General features: G+C 40.5%; 1 protein-coding gene across 1 annotated transcript in view; it reads right to left on the reverse strand.

Annotated features, from left to right (window-relative positions):
- Window positions 1-20,873, reverse strand: part of TBP (TATA-box binding protein) — a 44,628-nt gene that overhangs the window by 21,541 nt on the left and 2,214 nt on the right. The window contains exons 2-4 of the mRNA XM_030195953.1: window positions 15,805-16,047; window positions 10,908-11,227; window positions 4,364-4,451 (exon numbers count right to left, since the gene is read on the reverse strand). Coding sequence (XP_030051813.1) covers window positions 4,364-4,451; window positions 10,908-11,227; window positions 15,805-15,858 — 462 coding nt within the window. The 5' untranslated portion in view covers window positions 15,859-16,047. The remainder of the gene's footprint in view (window positions 1-4,363; window positions 4,452-10,907; window positions 11,228-15,804; window positions 16,048-20,873) is intronic.

Here is a 20,873-nt window from a genome sequence, read left to right on the forward strand (position 1 = left end):
GGTGTAGTTCTGGGTATGACAGCAGCAGCAGGTTGTGAGTGAGCACAGGAACTGTGCAAGCAAATGCTTCAAATGCCCATAGCACAAAGCATAAAACTTCAAAATCCTCTGCCTGATGTTCAAAACTCTACAACACCAAACTTCGTAGATCCTCACATCCAAAATACAAGTCTACCAGCAAAAAAGACCACTTATATCTGAAGCCAATGGTCTCCTAATAACTCCATCTTATCTTCTTATCCGGCAAGAGGAATTTAGATGCAAGATCTTTTACACTGCCGGTCCTACATTATGAAACAAGCTACCGCTGAGAATCAGAAACATCACCAACCTCAAAGAATTCAAAAGAGAACTTAAACTCTCCTGTTTCTACATACTTACAGCTGGGGAGAACTGGAACATCTGTCACCAGATGTTCAATATATGATACATGGATCAACACCTTGCACCAACACATCCCAGTGACTCAATGACTAGACACCGAATTACTTATACTGTATCATGTCCCCTGTCTTATGATGAATGTTCCCACTGTAATCCGCTTAGAACAAAGGATAATGTGGAATATAAGGTTTTTTTTTATTAATAATAATAAAAAATAGAGTGGCCCAGTGATTACAGCACTGGGCTGAAAACCAAGGAAGCTGGACAAACCCAAGATGTAGAGGATGAACTGCACCAAAAAAATCAGATTTACAAATGATGCATCCAAGGTATCATTTATACAATTGTAAGTGTCAAAAAGGCTTCACCAATGGAAGAAGCAACAGAATATGACATTTAGCTTCTTTGTATCTCTCTTGGTACAATTTTCCTAGTTAACTAGTTAGCTGTTTAAGCTCCATAGGCTAAAATCTTCCATTCACTTGGTTTGCACGATTACACGACCATGGACTTCTACACTGTAGCCCGAATTTTCAAAAGGAAACTATATTTGTACAACATTATCTCTACACTCTTCTGGTGCTGTGCTGCTGCTTGTGTGGTCACTTGGTCACTCCTGCCTACCGCCATGTAAAATTCCTGCTTTTGCTACCACTCTCTTCCTCAGCCTGCAGCAGCCTCTCCTGACACTTTCACTCATCTTAACTCCTCCCCAAGAGCACTCACTGGTTCCACGGTGTCTCTTCAAGTCAGCCTAATGTCCCACGCAAAGCACAGGAACTTCCCCTGGCTCATCCCTGCCTATTGGCTAGATCCTACCATAGTGCTGTTGCTAGTAACACTGGAAGCAAGCAGGGCAGACAGGAAAACTGTAGAGGTCTGAACTCAAACATATCCAGATATTTCAGTACCAGAGAGTTGTTTGGCGCGGTTTTGTTGATTCTCCCTTTAGGAGAAGAGTTAGTACAATGCCTCCTACCTCCCTAGGAAAGGATCCTGTGTTTAACAAGGATTCTGCCATCATTTTGATGTGCTCTACTACTAACCTCTCATTCTTTGCGGGGGGGCATTCAATGTTGCCTTGTGCGGTTCCCAAGCCTCAGTGCTGATTTCTACAGCTCCTTGCAGTGTTACTCTGCCTCGTTCAGGTCCCAGAGTTGTGGCACTGCTCTGCACAGCTTCACTCAGCATTGTTCCACCTCGTGGGAAGAGGGACTTTTCTGTTTTTGAGACAATGCAGCTCCCAGAGACTGCCACAGTATAGCTCCCTCTGGGCCTTTTCCACAGGTTCCCCAGGTCGTGGCGCTACTTCACTCAACTTAGCTCGGCATTGCTCCACGCTGCACCCCTCCGCCTTTCTTAGAAAGGGGATCCTTGATAATGAACAGTTGTGTCCCACCAATTCAGTGGGAAGGGGGTGCCTTCTCTGGTGTTGAGGCAATATGGTTCCTGTCGTTACCGTGTCTCCCTTCTGCAGGTGGATTTCATCAAGCCACTATGGACACCCGGACAGCCTATCAGGTAAGAACTGCCTGATGGTGCCAGTTGGTAACTTGTTTTAGGGGGTTAATTCGAGTAGGGTCATTGGAGCTCACTGCTGGCGCTCGTCGCATCGCGGCCATCTTTAGACACAGTCTGAGTGGAGCAGAACAGATAAAAGTGAATTGATTTTACACTTTCAAAAAAGTACAAAGACCAAGGGACACTCATGGAAATACTTTAAAAATAAATAGGAGGAAATATTTTTTCCACTCAAATAGTTAAACTCTGAAACTCGTTGCCAAAAAAATGTGGTAATGGTGGTTAGCATATCTGGGTTTAAAAAAAGTTTGGAAAAGTTCCTGTTGGAAAAGTTCCTGGAGTAAAAGTTCAGAGTCTGTTATTGAGATGGACATGGGAGAAGCCACTGCTTGCCCTGGGATTGCTACTATGGAATGTTGCTACTAACTGGGTTTCTGCCAGGTACTTGTGACCTGGACTGGCCACTGTTTGATGCAGGATATTGGGCTAGATGGACCATTGGTCTGACCCAGTATGGCTATTCTTACGTTCTTACCTCTGAAATGGGATTAACTTGCTCCTCTCGAAGTTGATCACCCAATCGAGCATCTGTAGTAGACCAACCACTGTTTGTAGTCTGTGGACTCTCCTGTTCCAAGGGAGCCCTGATCAACCAATCATCCAGGTAAGGATGAACCCCGATGCCTAACTTCAGTGCCGTCACTATCATCATTACTTTGGAAAAGCTCCATGGTCAGACCAAAAGGCATCACCTGGTACTGAAAATGCTGCACCATGACTGCAAACAGAAGGACCAACAAAAAGAAAGGAAGGCAAAATACCCTATGTAAGGAATTACCAAAATCTGCTAGAGTAGGTACAGTAGTGGTATATTCATATTAGACCCCTGCCACAGGCAGGAATGCCCATACATGGCCCCTATCAGGTCTTTGAATAAAGAATTGCTAGCCTAGCTCCAGAGGCTCTTAATGCTTTTTTTGTTCTTCTGTTGGAAAAAATCCAGACAGTTGGGAACCTTTCTAAGTGCTGAACACATCTGACAGGACCCCATAAATATTTGGACACTTCCAGGGGTCGGTTGAACAATTCTTGCTAGATGTCCCTGGAACATTTTTGACCTCTATCTAGTGCCACAACTCTTTTGAGCTGTAATTTCTGTCTGGTGGCACTGAAAGTTATCTTACAATATTAGCTTTCTCCAGACCCTCCTGCCTTTTGGCAATGGAGGAATCAGATACATCTACTGGTCTCTTGGGAGGCAAAGGGAACGCTTAGACATAAGAAGACATTCCTGCTTATATGGAATCCCTATTTGGACATTTTAAATCCTCTTGGGCACAGTCTCATCGTTAATAACCTTTAGGGATGGGGGAGAGGGAGGAGGACACTTTATGGAGCATGTATCTAACTGTACTGAGGGGTGGGGAATTAAGGTTGTACTGTTGTAGGGTTATACTAATGGGGAGAAGAGCGAAAGGGGGCTTTGATGTTCCCTGGGGAGGGGGGGGGGGGAGTACAAGGGAAGTTGGGTTGAATCCAGATGTTTATTCATGTATTGATATCTTCTAAGATGGGGGGGGGGGGGGTAAACGGTTTACCAGTTTGAGGGCAAAAGAGACATAAATCTGTTTCCAACCTATAGGGTGGGGGGGGGGGGGGGGGAATAACTGGTTAAAAGTTTTGATGACAAATGATATTGTTGACTATTATTATGAGCACTAGATTTGTTCCCTTTTTTATATGTGTGTGAAGTTTTTGAAGCTCTCTTATTTGTAAAGTGTTTACATTGAATTGTCATCAATAAAAATGTTGAAACAAATAAAAATTGTGCCAACATCTAGGTCACATTATACTGAAAAAAAAAATTGGGGCACTAGGTATGTACCTAAGCTTGCCTCTGCCTTAATCTAGCTCCAGTGTGAACAAGGATTTATTTATTTATTTGCATCCCACATTTTCCCACCTATTTGCAGGCTCAATGTGGCTTACATAGTTTTGTTATGACACTGTTAATCCAGGGTTGTCAGATACAATTAATAATGTGCAAAGATTAAGTAAGGGAAGAAAGAAGGAAAGTATTAAGCGGGTAATTGTAGAGGCGGACTTTCATAGTTGGGTGGGTTAGTGAAGTGGATTAGTAAGATGGTTCAGGGGTGAGTAAGACAGAGGGAAAAGAAGAGATTGCATTTGTGGTGAGCGCACACATGTATTCCTGCCATCCTAATCCACAAAATATTAGAGGAGGTAGGTGGAATAAGTGAACAGTTATAGGTTTCATCATCTGTAAGTAGTAGAAAAGAAAAGAAGCCCTTAGAAATTATTTAATGCTAGCTATAAAACTGTGCATAAATCACAACCAGGACCAGTCTTCGAAGTGCTCCTATTCAGTTTTTGTCTCAGGTTTCTCAATCACAGTAGAGAGATATATGTACAAATTGTTTCTAAAACTACAGCTCACCTTTGGATTATACTCTGCATTTCGTGCACGAAGAGCGATGGTTTTCAAGTCCAATTTACAACCAAGATTCACTGTGGACACAATATTCCTGGCAAAAGAAAAAAAAAAAACATCAATGGAGTCCATGTTCAGAACAATTTAACCAGGCAGGAGAGGTTCCTGCCTGGTTAGTCAGTGGGCCATTCAACCATGGAGTGCTGCCAAAAATCTGGTGTGATCACCACAGCACTTGTCAGTTAGTGTCAGGACAGTCCAAGGGTGGAATTGGGGAGGGGCAAGGAGTTATGCAGGCGCTGGCAATATTCAGTGCCGATGGCAACATAGCTATCTTGGCATACAGCACTACGCAAAAGGCGGTCTTAACTTTGCCTGGTTATCTATGAGTAAAACACTAAATATCGGCCATGCCCACATAACTTCCGGGTGCTGCTCAGAACCCAGATATTCCTTGCTGGTGCCCAGGGTCAAATTTAGCTGGCAACCGTCAGCACTTGCCATCTGTTGAATATTGACCCAATTGTGATCAATGATACTGTCTTATACTGCAGCACAAATGTACATTTTGTAAAGCAAATTAAGTTGTTTTCTTTTTTCTAACCTTCTACGATTAGTGATCCACACATAGACAAACGTGCATTTATCTTGGCTTAAAAGTTTCAATGCATCAAAATGTAACAAGATCAATCACACTGCACATTTCAATATAGCTTGACTCCTTCAACGGGAACAAAAACATTTACTGCTTTTTAAATACAATCAAAGTGTTCTCTGACCAAATACTACTTGGTCAGTATCTTAAAAATATAAATTTAATGATTTCCTAGCTCTAGGTCTTCCTTTTTCCAGTTGTTCCTAGTTGTCCCTGGGTTTTTTTTATTCCACTGTTTTTTGTTTTTAACAAAGACACACGCATACCAAAAGAACCCATATATGTGCACCTTACATTATTATGACCACATAGAAATACTGATTAACTAATTATGCCATGCTTGTATAGTTTCCTATCTGGGTCTGAGATCTGCATGGGTATTTCTAAGGATCAGACTAGTAGTATCTAAATTTGCATAACTACATCTATCATTATGAATTTAAGCAGGATGGTATCCTATTCAGACTATTTTGAGAAACCATCTGTCTGCCTCCCTCCTTCAGATAGCCTTAGTTCCTGTATCTGTTCTAGATGGCCTATGTCTCGCGAGAAAGCAGTCAAAGCCCCATCCCTGGTTTTGGCTGTGATGCAGGTTGGGACTTTTGGGCCCTCTACTGCCTGGGATGAGAGCCAGAACCCCAAGACTGGGAGGAGTAGTAATAATAGGATCTCCATTGTCCTCAATTCTGATACTTCCTGGAGAAGGCCAGGCCGGAAATGGGCCTGGAGAATGGGCCTGGAGAAGGTGTTAAGAGTGGTAGCTTCCTGAACTTTATCTCAGAAGAGATTCTCTCCACGGCACAGCAGATCAGCAAGCTTTTTATGTAAATCTTGTCCGAGGCCAATAGCCCTTGCAGGCACCAATCTAGCAGAAGATCTTGATGCCATCCTGAAAATACAAAAGTCACTCAGACTATGTATTTTCTACATTCCTACCCTTTGGCTACTGTCCAAGGCACTCCCCTTGTCCACAGACTCCCTGCAACACTAACAATACACACTATATTTTTCAAGTACAAAAGAACTGGCAGGATTCTATGCAAAAGCATAGCATTCTGCATCAGTCTCTCCCCAAAAAAACTCCAATGTCTGAGTCTCCCTCTCAGGAGGCAGCAAGGAGCAAGTCCTGGAACTCTCAACTCTTGAGAGTGAATTTGACCACTACTACTACTAGTATAAATCACTTTTATAGCGCTACCAGTCGTACGCAGCGCTTTACAATTGAACATGAAGAAGAAAGACAGTCCCTGCTCAAAAGAGCTTACAATCTAAATCAGGACAGACAGGACAGTGCACTGTATAAACACACATACACATATATATATATATACACACACTTACAATGCACTCCATTTAAGTGCATGTCGGATAAGCGCATGCTCTGTTTAATTGCATGCCGTACTTCGGTCCCGTTTTTGGCACCATCAATTTCTATGGGGACAAACTATGGTTTAGTGCACCACTGATAGGTGCAAGATTCGCTTATATGCATGGTTTAAGACCGCTCCACTGTAGGGAAGACTCTGCATAAGCGAGCACGTAATACTGAAGCCGATTGGCGCGTGACAACCAACGAGATTTCAAATTTACCACCCCTTTAGCTGCCACAGGCAGAATAAGTGAAAGAATGTTGTTAGAGTGTACACTGGGGTCGTCGTCGCAGCGGAACTGTAAGACTAACACTGGCTGAATGAATAGAAGTTCTTAAAAAATTAGAAAACAAAGTCAAGCAACTATTGCTAAAGAATATGGTGTCAATCCCCGTCAAATTTCACGTGTCTTGAAGCAGAAAGATCAGCTTCTGGAAGACTAGCAAAACAATACAAATCCACAATGGAAACGAAAACGGGCAGGAAAAGCTGAGGAGGTAGAAGATGCTCTTCTTCGGTGGTTTTCTCGAGTCAGGAGCAGACAGTTTCCTGTCAGTGGTCCACTGCTTATGGAGAAAGCTAACCAGCTAGCAGAAAGTCTTGGACTAACTGAATTCAAAGCCACTGTTGGATGGCTGGAAAGATGGAGAGAAACAACATAAAATTCAAGAAACAGCATGGTGAGAAACAAGACGCTGATGACTTTGGTGCTGAAAATTGGGTTGTTTCAGTTCTTCCTAAAATCTTGAACGAGTTTGCACCTCGTGACATTTTCAATGCTGACGAAAACGGTCTCTACTGGCGAGCGATTCCTGATGGAACACTTGCATTCAAACATGCCAAAACTACTGGAGGTAAAACATCGAAGGACCAACTGCCGATCCTCCTTTGCTGCAATATGGATGGGAGTGAGAAGTTGGAACCCCTCATCATTGGAAAGAGCAAACAGCCCCGTTGCTTCAAGAAAGTTAAGCGACTTCCTATGTCATACGAGGCTAACGCAAATTCATGGATGACTGGGGAAATTTGGAAGCAGTGGCTAAAGAAGTTAGACACTAGAATGCGGGCACAAAAGTGTCAGATTTTGTTGCTTTGTGATAATTGTGCTGCAAACAGGGATGATGTCAGGCTGTAACATCAAGGTGGTCTTCCGGCCACCAAACACTACCTCTCTGATCCAACCTATGGATCAGGGCATAATAGCCAATTTCAAACAACATTATTGGGCTCTTGTGCTACGTCGTCTGATGAGCGTTATGGATGACCAGACTGACAAGGATAAACGTGCTGTTGAACTGGCTCGTAATTTATCACTGTTGGATTCCCTACATATGCAGAAAGAAGCCTGGAATCATGTTACACAGACAACCATTGTGAACTGCTACAAGCGGGCAAGCTTTGTTAAGGATGTGGAGAGGGACGAAACAGATGCAGCTGTTGCAAACGCATCAGATGAAGAGGTTATTGACATCCCAGCCAGTGTTACTGAAGAGGAGTTTCATCGCTACCTAGCTATTGATTATGATCTACAAACAGCTGACGACAGCACTGATGTCGAGATATGCGCCTACATGCAGGCGAGTCAGGAGCAGAATCTGTCTGCTCCTGACTCGAGAAACTACCGAAGAAAAGCATCTTCTACCTCCTCAGCTTTTCCCGCCCGTTTTTGTTTCCGTTGTGGATTTGTATTGTTTTTGCCAGTCTTCCAGAAGCTGGTCTTTCTGCTTCAAGACACGTGAAATTTGACTGGTATTGACACCATATTCTTTAGTAATAGATGCTTGCCTTTGTTTTCTAATTTTTTAAGAACTTCTATTCGTTCAGCCAGTGTTAAAGTCTTACAGTTCCACCGCGATGACGACGACTCCAGTGTACACTCAACAACATTCTTTCGCTTATTCTGCCTGTGGCAGCTAAAGGGGTGGTAAATTTGAAATCTCGTTGGTTGTCACGCGCCAATCGGCTTCCATATTACATAAGTGAACATATGCAGAGTCTTCCCTGCAGAAGAGTGATCTTAAACCATGCATATAAGCGAATCTTGCATTATCAGTGGTGCGCTAAACCAAAGTCTGTCCCCATAGAAACTGATGGCACCAAAAACGGGACCGAAGTACGGCATGGAGTTAAACAGAGCATGTGCTTATCCAACGTGCACTGTATGTGTATATATATATATATATATATGTATATATATATATATATAGATATATAGATAGATATACCACTGAATGGGAGCTCCTCTGGAGGGGGATTTGCAGTTCTCATGTGGAAGGGAAGGGTCTGAAGAAAACCAGTGGACCTCTTCTCCACAAAGTTCCCTGGCTCCAGATTCCAAGGAGTATTCCAACTCACAGAAGAACGCAGTAGTGTGATACTGGCAGAGACTCAGCAGCTAACACAGTGGTCAGGCCTCCTATTAGGCTTCCTTAGTGTCAAGACATTGAGAATTCCTAGTGCCTCAGTGAAGCTTCTTCTCCCAACACACTGGAAACACCTAGACTCTGAACCTTCTCAAGGCCTTGGTATCAAGGCGTTTATTTCACGCAGGGGGTGAGTCTCGGGTATCAGTTGATTAGGCTCTGCTCTGGATACAGATGTTAAGGCTGCAGCATCACATCGAGCAAAGAAACCCTCCATCCACTTCTTGAACTTTTGCATGACCGTAGGAGTGGCCACATCCTCCAAGTCACTTGAGGAATATCAAAACTAAGGTCTCAGATTCATGGAGACCATCATGCCTTCTATGATGACATGAAGTATGAACAATCTTCATGGCAAAAGACACAAAGATTTCCAGGTCATGCTTCGATTGGGAGCAATGGCCAGACACCTCAGCCTCTGGTCCATGTCCTGCATTGGTATCATTCATTATTGATAAATATGTGGCTGAAACTTCCTCTTCTTCGATTAGACTGATCCCAGTGGGCTCTACTGATGTTCAGTATCAATAGTGACCAAGACATTCAGGGGAAGATGCACTAAAAAAATCGTTAGAGCCCTTCCCTTACTGATTCCCTTAACGAATCGGTAAGGAACAGGCATGCATTAAGGAAAGGGAATGCAACTGAGCTGCTTGTTGTAGCTCACTTGCATTCTCTATTCTATCGGTAAACACTCGGCCAGTCAGCCGGTCAACAATGCGCAGAGCAACCAAGCGTTATGCTGGCTGCTCTGCGCATGCCAAGGACGTCCTTAATGGCACATTTTTCTTCAGTGCACCTATTGCTCCAAGCATTATGAAGAGACATTCCCTCAGAATAAACAGCAGATCACAGCAACAGACTCCCTTCTCTTAGTAATCTGGTGCCAACTTTATCCTAATAGCAAAAGAAAGCACCAAGAGCCTTCAAAATTGGGACAGAGTTCCATCATATAAAGGAATTCTGTCCCGATTTTGAAGGCTCATGGTGCTTTCTTTTGCTATTTGGACTTTGCTCTGTAGTTTGAACCCTCTCAATGCTGTGTTGTCTCAACTTTATCCTACTCACAATGTCATAAAGACAGAAAGCTCACTTAATGCAAGCAAATGGGATTCTTCCTGGTATCCTGAGTTTGAGAACAAAAAAAAAAAGCAACTGAATATTCTTGAGGACTCACAACATTTGCATTAATTCATGTGACCACTATGAGTCTGGGGCATAGATTGAGGATACTGTGCCATATAAGCAGTGTTTCTTTACAAAGCATCAAAGCAAGGAATTACTTTGGAGCCAGCCTCTAGCTGCATGCTTAGGGGGTCTTTTACAAATGCACGCTAGCATTTTCAGCGTGTGCTGTGTAGATGCCCATGATATTCTTATGGGTGTTTATACAGCACACACTAAAAACACTAGTGCGCCTTTGTAAAAAGGGCCCTTAGGAAAGGACACTATCTTTTAAGTAATTCAATAATTTTCACAGAAGTCTATGCTACATAAAATTTCTAGCATGCTAGATGAAAGCAAATCAGGCTGCTCAAAAGGCACCATTCATGGCATTTCACTCTGTGCTGGTAATACTGAAAAAAGCAAGGTAAGTTCCCCATCAACCAATGAGATGTCATGGAAAGGTATGTTATAGTGCCTTAGCCATAATTACTTTCTGAATATTTCTATAGTTGTTCCCATCATATTGAAAGCATAAAGTACGTATATTTTGTAGATCAGTGAAACAAACTGCTATTTTAATACATTATGAATTGTATTTTTAGACAGTAAAATGTGAAAAATGTACAAAAGTGTGAAAGCTTTTACAAAGCATGGTACGTTCTTCTGATACCAAAAAACTGCTGCAACTTCTCACATGGCTACAGGAGGTCAAATCTTTCTATCCACTGAAAAGAGTTGTGAAATAGCCCAAATTCTTCCACTGGTTCAACAATAAAAAACCAGAACCAATTTCAGCTAACGGTCATCAAAATAATTTTAAGATATATAACTCAGGGCCAAATGTACTGAACAGCTTTCCCATTTTGCATCTATGGGAAAACTGCTTAGTAGAAAACCCTTCAGTACATTAAGAAATTATCTCAAGGACTACATACTGTAGTTGTGGTACAATGCCAGAACTCTCAGATGCCGGTGTTGCAGGTGTGATTGGCGTCATGGGAGTCATTGGAGAGGGGTACAATGGTGTGTTTCCAGGTAACGGTGCCGTTGTAAGTGTCTGTGAATGGAACAACTGTGGTGCTTGGACAGTGGATCCCTGCGTTACTTGTGATGTAGATTGCTGAACTTGCTGCTGCTGCCTCTGTTGTTCCTCCAGTATAGATAAACTATTTGTGCTCTGAACAGGCTGTGGTGTCAATCCAGTGCCATAGGGCATCATAGGGCTGAAAATAGGGATTCCAGGCGTCACAGCACCCTACAGAAGAGAATGAATCATTTGTAAGGAAATAAAGTATTAGCCACTTGGCTTACATAACTTCAGCTGCAAACAAATACTTAATTAACAATGTGGCTTCAATTACAGAAAGGCCAAGAAATCTCAGATCCTAAACCCTACATTTTATCCAATGGATTTTCCCATGCTGGAGACAGGGCCAGCTCAAGAGATGTGGTACCCTGAACCAACTTTTGCGAAAGCAAAAGAATTTGCTTTCACCACTGAAGGGAGAACCAGTGAGGCAGGCTTTGACATCCTTGAGCTTCAGTACCCCGAGACAGTTCCTCACCTGGCTCAGGCCTTAAACTGGCCCTGGCTGTAGGGTTTCTAGGACTTCAAAACCATATTACAAGGTTACAACTGTTCTAGTTTTATTAGAAAATTGAAGCTTCTTTACCATACCACCATGCTATACAATTTTCATAAAATACTAAGTGACAAATCAAACGCAATCCATCCATACTACATTTCCAGATCAAAAATGAAGAGTTTTTGCAGTTAATATTTTCTGATGAACCCTCCCTCCTGTCACGGCCAGGTCAGCACCACTTGTCTTTCATTGAATGTAGAGAAAACTCAAGTTCTGTGGCTATCCAACTCCGAGGAGAAATGCTCGTTGTCAAATTTTCAGTTTGAGAATGTTTCTCTTCCTGTGCTAAATGCAGTTTGAAGTTTAGGGGTCATTTTTGATTCCTTTTTATCATTTAAACATCAACTTGCTGCTATTGTTAAAACTGTTTTGTTTTTTTAAAAGATCTTTTTGGTAATAAGACTTAAAAGCTTTTTGTCTACAAACTTTTAGTGATGCAGACCTATGTTATGCCATACTTGGACTACTGCGATGCCCTCTTTTGAGGTCTTCCACAAATGTCTGAGGGTGCTGCAGGTTGCCCAAAATTCTGCAGCAAGAGTTGCTGGAGTATTAAATAGATGGATCACATTACACCAAAACTTATTGACCTTCATTGGTTCCCTACAGTTTAGCGTATCAAGTCCAAAATATTAATGTTAGTTTTTAATGCGCTACTTGAGGCACCAATACATATTTCACAAAGTTTGAAAATTTATCACCCACCAAGAAGTCTAAGATCACAAGGGAAGTGTCTTTCAGATGATCCTTCATTTCACCAAGTTCGTCCGGAGGAAAATCGTTCACAAATGTTTTTATAGCATGACCAACAATGTGAAACAACCTCCCTCTAGAATTACACCAGTTAACTTCTTTGTCTGTGTTTAGAGGTAGCCAAAAACATTTCATCCACAAGGCGTTTTTAGATGAGATTTTAATACAATTTTGTTGTACTAATATTTATACTCAATTATTTTACCTTCTGAACTGTAATCATAATTGTGTTTTTATGTATTTGCTGTTTTGAATATTTAACCATTATTTATTATTTGATTTTAATTGCTGCATTTGTTAGTTCCTAACTCGTGACGCAGCCGCAGGGCGAAATGTGGCCAAGTCAGGTAACTGTTTCAATAAAATTGGCCAGCATTTCTGGCCTGCTTCTCTTTCTGCTACTCTCTATATACACATACATACATACACACACATGCAGCTTTGTTTTTAGTTCACCTTCATTTTCAATACATTGATTTGCATTGTATTTGACTTATCAAGCGAAAATATGCACTTTACTAAATGTTGATCCTTTCCCATATTGGGAGCACATTCACATGTACTTATCACCTGTGTATTTATATGATCTTAACAAAGGGATTGCACTGCTCTTTTTCATGCTGTTTTACATAAGTCAAATACTATTTTTATCTCCATTCATCCATATTTGTACTGATATTTATTCATGATGATTACATTCAATTTTCCTCTATACTATTTTTATTATATATATTGATTCAATTGTCCTTTTTCACATTTGAGCAATATCACCTCAAGTATCTATATTTGAGCATGTTTATATATGTCTGCATATATCACTCCAGAATTTACTTCGTTTTGTTCACTTTTAAATAGAATGCACTATTTATTAATTTTTCCTACTTCACGCTCATGTCTGCTGTTCACTTTTAGCTTTTTAACACCTGTCAATGCCATTCACTGTTCACCTTGCTTATGTATGCATATGTGGCGTCATTGTTGCTTGGCGCCAATTTCCCTCTAGATCCTATTTAAATCAGTTCTTCGATAGCAGCTCTGTTTGGCTTTGACTGTGTTCTGCAGTAGTGCTTAATACTGGAAGATTTTACAACACCCCTGAGGTGTGTCTTTTTCAAGGTACAGTAACCTATTTCTTTCTTGAAATCTCCTTGTGTTATCCACACAAGACCGATTGTAAACTCACTCATTTACATTTTTTGCATGAATGCGTGAGCCTTAGGAGTTTTCAATCTATAACTTGAATCATTTTTAAATTGCATTTTTAATGTACAATAGCATATTTGTGCACCGTGTGGTACATTTCCCCACCCTGCGTCACTCCACAGTGGATTTAGCATCTTTTTGCACGCTATTCGAGAACACAGCTGATTTCAGCAATGTCTCCGCTTGTCCAATAAATCTTGGTTATTTTAGACACCCAATTGTAGCTGCGCTATATATACATCTTAGGAACCAGGGTATATCTAGTTCTTAAGCATTCTCTGGCGACTACTGTCTATTTTAGTATTGTATGAACTTTTGTTTTTACTGTCAGCACTTTACTCCTATCCTTTTGGTACATCCTTTTTATTTCTCTGTTTTTTTTGTTGTCAGTATAGTTTTGTATCCAAGAGTGCTTGCTGCTAGTTTCTATCCCTTGGAACACTTTTTAATCTTTCCTTTTAGATTATTTATTCTAAGAGACAGCTTTTGTGGGGGGGGGGGGGGGGGGGGGGGCGGGTTTCAATATGGTCTATTTTCATACCTTTGTAGACTGCTCCACGTCTGTTGTGCGTGGCGTACTGACAAGCCTTTTGATGTATTTGTAATTACAACAAGGTAAAATTTTATATCTAGCTTTTATTTTGATTAGGATCAATTTATGTGTTCTATTATATATCATATGAAGTATTAAGCTTTGGCGATATACTACTTGTTTAACTGTCTGCTCAACTTAAGCAACCTTTTTTCATGTCTTTTTATTCAAATTCTGAATGTTTCAAGTATTTCTTTTTATCCTTTATTTTAGAAATATGTTTGTGTATTTATTCATTGATTTGCTTGTTTTAGACTCCTGAGGCGGGCACTTTTGCTGAAACATGGTGCCATGTCAAGTCTACTAGTGGTCTTTTTTTATGATAATCTTCGACTCCCTCATGTTCTTGGAAACACTTTGTTGTCTATGCTACCCCTTTGTTTACTCTCTACGTTCGCAGTGTTCAGCATTCTTCCACTTCGGTGGCTGACCTTCACAAAGGAAATGTGAAATCATTGAGGGAGGATGGGGCTTTCTAGTTGATTGCTGTTAAAATTCTTTTCATTCCTAACCCTCAGGATGGTGAAATCATCAATTCAGAAATATGCCAAAGGATACTGCATGTTAGATCCTTGCCCAGGTAAGTTACTAAGAGGATCTTTTACTAAGCTGCTGTAGCATTTTTAGTTTGCGATAGAAGTCAGATGGCGGTAAATGCCGATTATATTCCTATGGGCATCTCGGCATTTAATGCAAGCTGATTTCTACCACAAGCTAAAAACGCTACAAAAGACCCTTATGGCGAAACAGGAGGCTTTCAAGCCTGTGAACTGTATTAATATTTTCATGTTTAGTTTACTATCTTTATGGTACTTGTAAATGAAGAGTTATTCAATATTTATAATTACAAGTAGTACTCAACTTTCAATTTATACTTTTATTATTATTTATGGAGGAAAATATTTCAGATGCTCTGTCTTCTCATTGTACACAAGTGTATAGAGAATTGGCAGATTGCTTTGTATCCAATGTGGACTACTCAATTGTAATTCTTGGATACTTAGCAAGCTCTTCACTAGTCAAAAACCTCCAGTGGAGATAAAGAGTTGAAACATTTATGGATGTTTTATTATGGTTTTGGTGAAGATTTGTGAAAATAAGAAACATGGTGGCTAAACCTATACCATATCCGATTAGATTGCATTGGTTCACAATTAGGACACAAATCATGTTTTAAACTTTTTGTGTGTATTTTTAATACTATTTGGTTTAACCCCAGAATACTTGAGTAAATGTGTCACACTATGCATGCCAAGATGACATTAGTGTTCTGTAGAGGATGTCACTAGAAGTTTCATTTCTCTATCTCTATCTGCTGATAGGGAGATATAACCCATTGGTCTGGCCTGGTCTAGCAGGATGAAAAAGGAATGAACGAATAAACACTGAGAAAAATCTGAGTCTATAAAATGATAATCACAGGCATAAAGTACCCCCCGCAAGATGACAGGAGATAAAGATCAAAATGACCCATCTAGTCTACCCAGTAAGGTGGTTAGAATTTTAACTGCCTCTCACTGCAGATAACATTCCCGCCATGTCTTCATTGAAGGCTTTTAATTGCCCCTTTATGTAATTGCTCTTTTACCCTAATGCATGAGAAAGGCTTTATACTATTTCAGCTGCAGGCTGACTTACCTGAGGAGATGCTAGCCCCTGGGTGAATGGTGGCAAACTGTTATTCTGATCCATGGTGTCTGTTAATTCCTCAGGAAATGCAGAAAAAGATTAGCAAATTCTGCACAATATGTCCAGACTTCTGGCAGCTGTATGTTTTCTACTGCATTCCCATAGATAGCTCGAGCACATCAGCATTACACTTGAGAAGAAACATTTGACACCGCAAAATGTAAGTGGCTGTTGCTGAATTAAAATCCAGATCTACAAACAAATAAAATAAAAATCTGTTACATAGCTCCTCAGTATGGAAATTGGAAAAAAAGGTCATGACATCAACCTTCAGCTTCCCAAATTTTAGCAACAATTTTGCATTTTGTTGTCTACGCTACCCCTTTGTTTACCCTCTACGTTCGCAATGTTCAGCATTCTTCCACTTTGTTGTAATGGAGCCAAAAAAACATCGTTCTCAAGTTTCTGAGGTGAATTCAAGCAGCAGTGCTAACATATGGCTCAACAAGATGACAAGTGGTAGAAATCAGCCCACAGAAGACTGGTTAGTACAAGTGTGTAAAGCATGCAGAGTGTGGCTCAAGGAAAAATTTTTAACCCTTCTAAAAGTGTAAGCATTATGTCTGCATATGTATCTGTGAGTCTGTCTGTTCTATCCAGTGCGTTTTTCTAGCAAAAAAAATGCCAGTACTGAAATGCCAGGCCACACTTCAGGGGTGGGGTGATCACTGAGGGAGCCACCCCACAATAGCCAGGCTCCCTGCAACCAGTCACAGAATCTATGACAAGGCAGAATTGGTGTGTTGAGCCTGAGCACTTTCATTAAATTGAGGTCCATGGGTCAATTTTAGCAAACAATGGAAAAGGTGCCGGTACTCAGTACCCCCAAGTACCCCCTCAAAAAAAGCCCTGGTTCTATCTGTGTTTTGCACAAGTGGTGCATGGGTCTATTAGCATGTTTGTTTTGTGTATGTGAGGATGTGTGTGTACATGCTTGGCTATGTACATGCATGGGTATGGGATCTTGACAGGTACTTGTGACCTGGATTGGCCACTGTTGGAAACAGGATACTGGGCGTAACAGATCTTTGGTCTCTCCCAGTATGGCAACACTTATGTTCTTATGTATATATATCAATTATGTGTTAGTTTTCCATGTGTCTGACTGAAGGAGGAGAGAAGAGGGTAGCTTGAAAAATATAATTCTTTAATTGATGGAACTGCTTCTCCCCTAGAAACATACATTGGAATTTTTGGGGAGGCTTCATTTCTATCTGCCCCCCCCCCCCCCCACCCTGCCACCAGTAGGATGGACTATTGTAATTCTCTTTCTTATTTTAATAAGTGGAGGAAACATGCAGAGCATAGCTCATGGATCTCTTTCCAACTATCCATGTGTATGCATATATGCATACACCCATCAGTATTTGTGTCAGCACATCTGTGTGTGTGGGGGGGGGGGGGGGAGCTGGTATGTCTGTCAATGAATGCGTTTGTACAATGATGTGAAAAATTCTCCCCCCCCCCCCCAACTTGATCTCCCCTGTTATTCTACATGTCACACCGAATGGTTTCTGATCTTTAACCTTACACATTTTGATCTGAAGAAGAAAGTATTGGCTTCAAAAGCTAATCAAAAAATGTATTAAGATTAAACCTTTTTTTAAAAGGCTAATTTATGTTCTTTTCTATGTTTTGTTTTATTGCTATTTATAATCTTTACACAAAATATAATATTAGACAAAGATTACAAAGAGAACTTGAGTAAACAGTTTTAAATTATTACTTTACTAGTAAAAGAGGCCCATTTCCAACAGAAAGGAAACGGGCGCCAGCAAGGTTCCAGGTCCCCCTCCACCCCTCCCCAAATTTTCTATCTTAATTAAGATTAACATGGGTGGGAGAGGAGGTAATATAAGTCAGAAATTGATGATCACTGAACAAAGAATTATATTCACCTGGAAAACGTTCTTCCCATATGGGTTGAACAAGGATGTGGAATGGGCAGAAGTAATCTAACATTGGTTAGCAGCAATTAACTTAATTAAATCTGTAACAGCTGGTTTGAATTATTTCTTTGACATGATTTAACCAGTGGGAGGTCCCTGTGAAGGTATTTAAATGGTTAAAAGGAAACTGTTGCGCATGTGTGTTTGCCTCTCACTGACTAGAAGAACATAGGACGAACCTACCTGATGGGTCTCCTGTCTGAGGGAATGTGTCAGTGAGGAATAGGATGAATATCATGTAATTGTAAGTAAAGACAAATGTTTGATACAGAAGTTTAGAAAAGTAAATTAGTTGATATGAGATTAATACTACATTATATTCACAGCTACCGCAGTTGATAAATATATACAATGGATGAATCATGCTGGTATACCGCTATATTATAGCGACTTTTAAACAGCTCCCGAGGACACCAATGGCGAAACACAGCACTGTGTAGAGCTGCAAGAGAAATTTTGCTTTGTATACAGAGAATTCAAGAGAAATTAAGAACATCAGTTTCAATTTATCATTCAGCCAATATTATTGGCAATTGAATGAACAAGGATATAACTGGAAGGAAACAACACGGTATAACGGTACAACGGAATTAACATCATTCTTGAAATACATGAACTTCTGTATTACTCTTGATTGTTAGGATTTCAGAGTACAGACTATGGTTTATATTATATTGATTGGACAAGAATATGGAATAGTAACCATTGTTTTGTGAAGAAACATTTTGTATATGTTTGTTTGTAATCTCATATGAGCTAGACAAAAAATAGCATAGTAATAAATAGCAATTTTGGATAAAAATATTTATCTATTCTTAATTGATTTTTTGCAACATGAATGCATGCCTTTGTGTCCAGTGATCTCCCATTCAGTGTGCAATATTGGCAGTCTGAGAGCAAGAAGCACCATGTTCAGCTGTGACCCTTGGACTGTGGATCAACTGACTGCTGAGCCTCCAAGGCTCACACAGGTAGTGGAGCAGCACAGATTGGATGTGGAACTGCTGTCATCCTGCAATCTGAGTTCTGGGAAACGTACAGCAGGGGATGGGTAAATACAAATGGTGTAAGGAAATGGATATTTAATTATTTATTTAGATTTTGCTCACACCTTGTTCAGTAGTAGCTCAAGATGAGTTACATTCAGGTACACTGGGTATTTCTCTGTTCCAGGAGGGCTCACAATCTAGTTTTGTACCTGAGGCAATGGAGGGTTAAGTGACTTGCCCAAGATCACAAGCAGCAGCAGCAGTGGGATTTGAACCGGCCACCTCTGGATGTCAAGACTGGTGCTCTAACCACTAGGCTACTCCTCCACTCCTAGAATCTTGACCTCCACCATCCGTCTATAAATCCCTGAAATATAGCAGCAGCTATGAGCTTTGATATCACAAGACATGGTTGATCCAGTCCTGAGTTCACACCAGGACTTGTAGTGTTCTGGGGTTCTAGGAAGGAGAAATAGGAATGTGATGCATGCCCAAGAGAATGGAAATAAAAAAAGAATCTGAGACCTGAAGTCAATCTGCTGAGGAGGGATGGATAACCTATGCCACTTTGTAAGTCTAAGTGCTTTAAAAATACACCTAATGACCTACTAGTCTAGATTGGTCTTGCAGAATAAGGAAACTACTTTTTTTTGTTAGCTGAAAATATTTTTGGTACTAGCTTCTGAAGGTTATTTCAGTATAGAAGGCAATTATTCATATTTTTTAAAACTGCACATACCCCCTTTAGAGCAGACAAAAGTGGGTGGTGTTAGGTCAGGTAATAGAAAGTACACATTGGGATCGGTTTCTTAAATCCCAAAGCATACTTTGCACCTGTATACAATACAAAAATTAAGGGCTTCTTTTACAAAGCCATGCTAGCGAACTGAATGGGCTTGCTCTCATTTGCCACACAGAGAATCAGCAGCACAGCTTTGTAAAAGAGGCCCTAAAACAACTCTGGATGTATCATAGAAAGGCAGTATATCAAATCCATGACCCCTTTACCCCTTTACTGGCTGGAAAAAGCATGCCAGGATATTTTTTTTTTAATTAAAAGGCTAACTACTTGAAGGTTTGCACATATAAAAACTTAAAAGCTGCCCTCATAAAAACAAATACTGTGTGTCCAATATGTTACATGTATGTAGCAAGCACAATAAACGTAGCTCAGTTACCACTAGCCCTAGCCCATATCCAGCTCTGATTAGCAATAAATACACTTCAGTTTGAAGACCAATACACTAAGCGGGTTTTCACCATTTTAACATATGGGGAAAATGCTAAGTACGTCTGACCTTTAGGCAATTATACCACATAACCAGTTTACCACTTTCTCATTCCAACCCCATTCTAAAAACACCAAGGCAGCCAAGGACACTGCCTCACAAAGCCTCTCTACCAACAATTGCAAAAGGCTTGAGAGGTACAGCTGTCTCCCATCAAGAATACTTAAGAGAGACCATTACAACCGCACTATATAGCCAACTGGGAGAAATACAAATAGATCAAACCCTGACAAAAGGGTAGGTAAAGAGAGGTGAACTTAAACTTCATGATAAGAATGGTACCACACCACTTTACTCAAGAAAATAATGAAAACTGCAACACAGGACAGCGTACTGCATATAAGATTGTCATAGCATTGAAAAAAAATTGTAAAACTACACAAATGCAGATTCTGTAGCACAGAACTGGAAAACGTATATCTCATCACAGACCTGTATATAGAAAGGCATAAAGGATAACATAACTCATCCGCTGGACGTTGTGTAAATACTATAACATTACGGCACCAGAAAACACACCAGGATCATGTCCCTGACAGAAATGCCATAAAGCAAGAATTTTGCTTCACATGGGACACTCATTTCAACCAATAAAAAGCTTGATGCAAGAAAGGTGGATAGAGAGATAACAGCAAAAAGAACAGGATTATCAATACAATTATCCATGCCAAGTTACTATTCTGTACAGTGCCTCTCAACCTTTCCTGGAGGCACACCTAGCCACTCTGGTTTTCAGGTTTACCATAACAAATACTGCAATAAAGATTGAGAAGCAGTGATGTACAGCATAT

This window comes from Microcaecilia unicolor, chromosome 3 (genome assembly GCF_901765095.1).
Source record: "Microcaecilia unicolor chromosome 3, aMicUni1.1, whole genome shotgun sequence".
Lineage (NCBI taxonomy): Eukaryota > Metazoa > Chordata > Amphibia > Gymnophiona > Siphonopidae > Microcaecilia > Microcaecilia unicolor.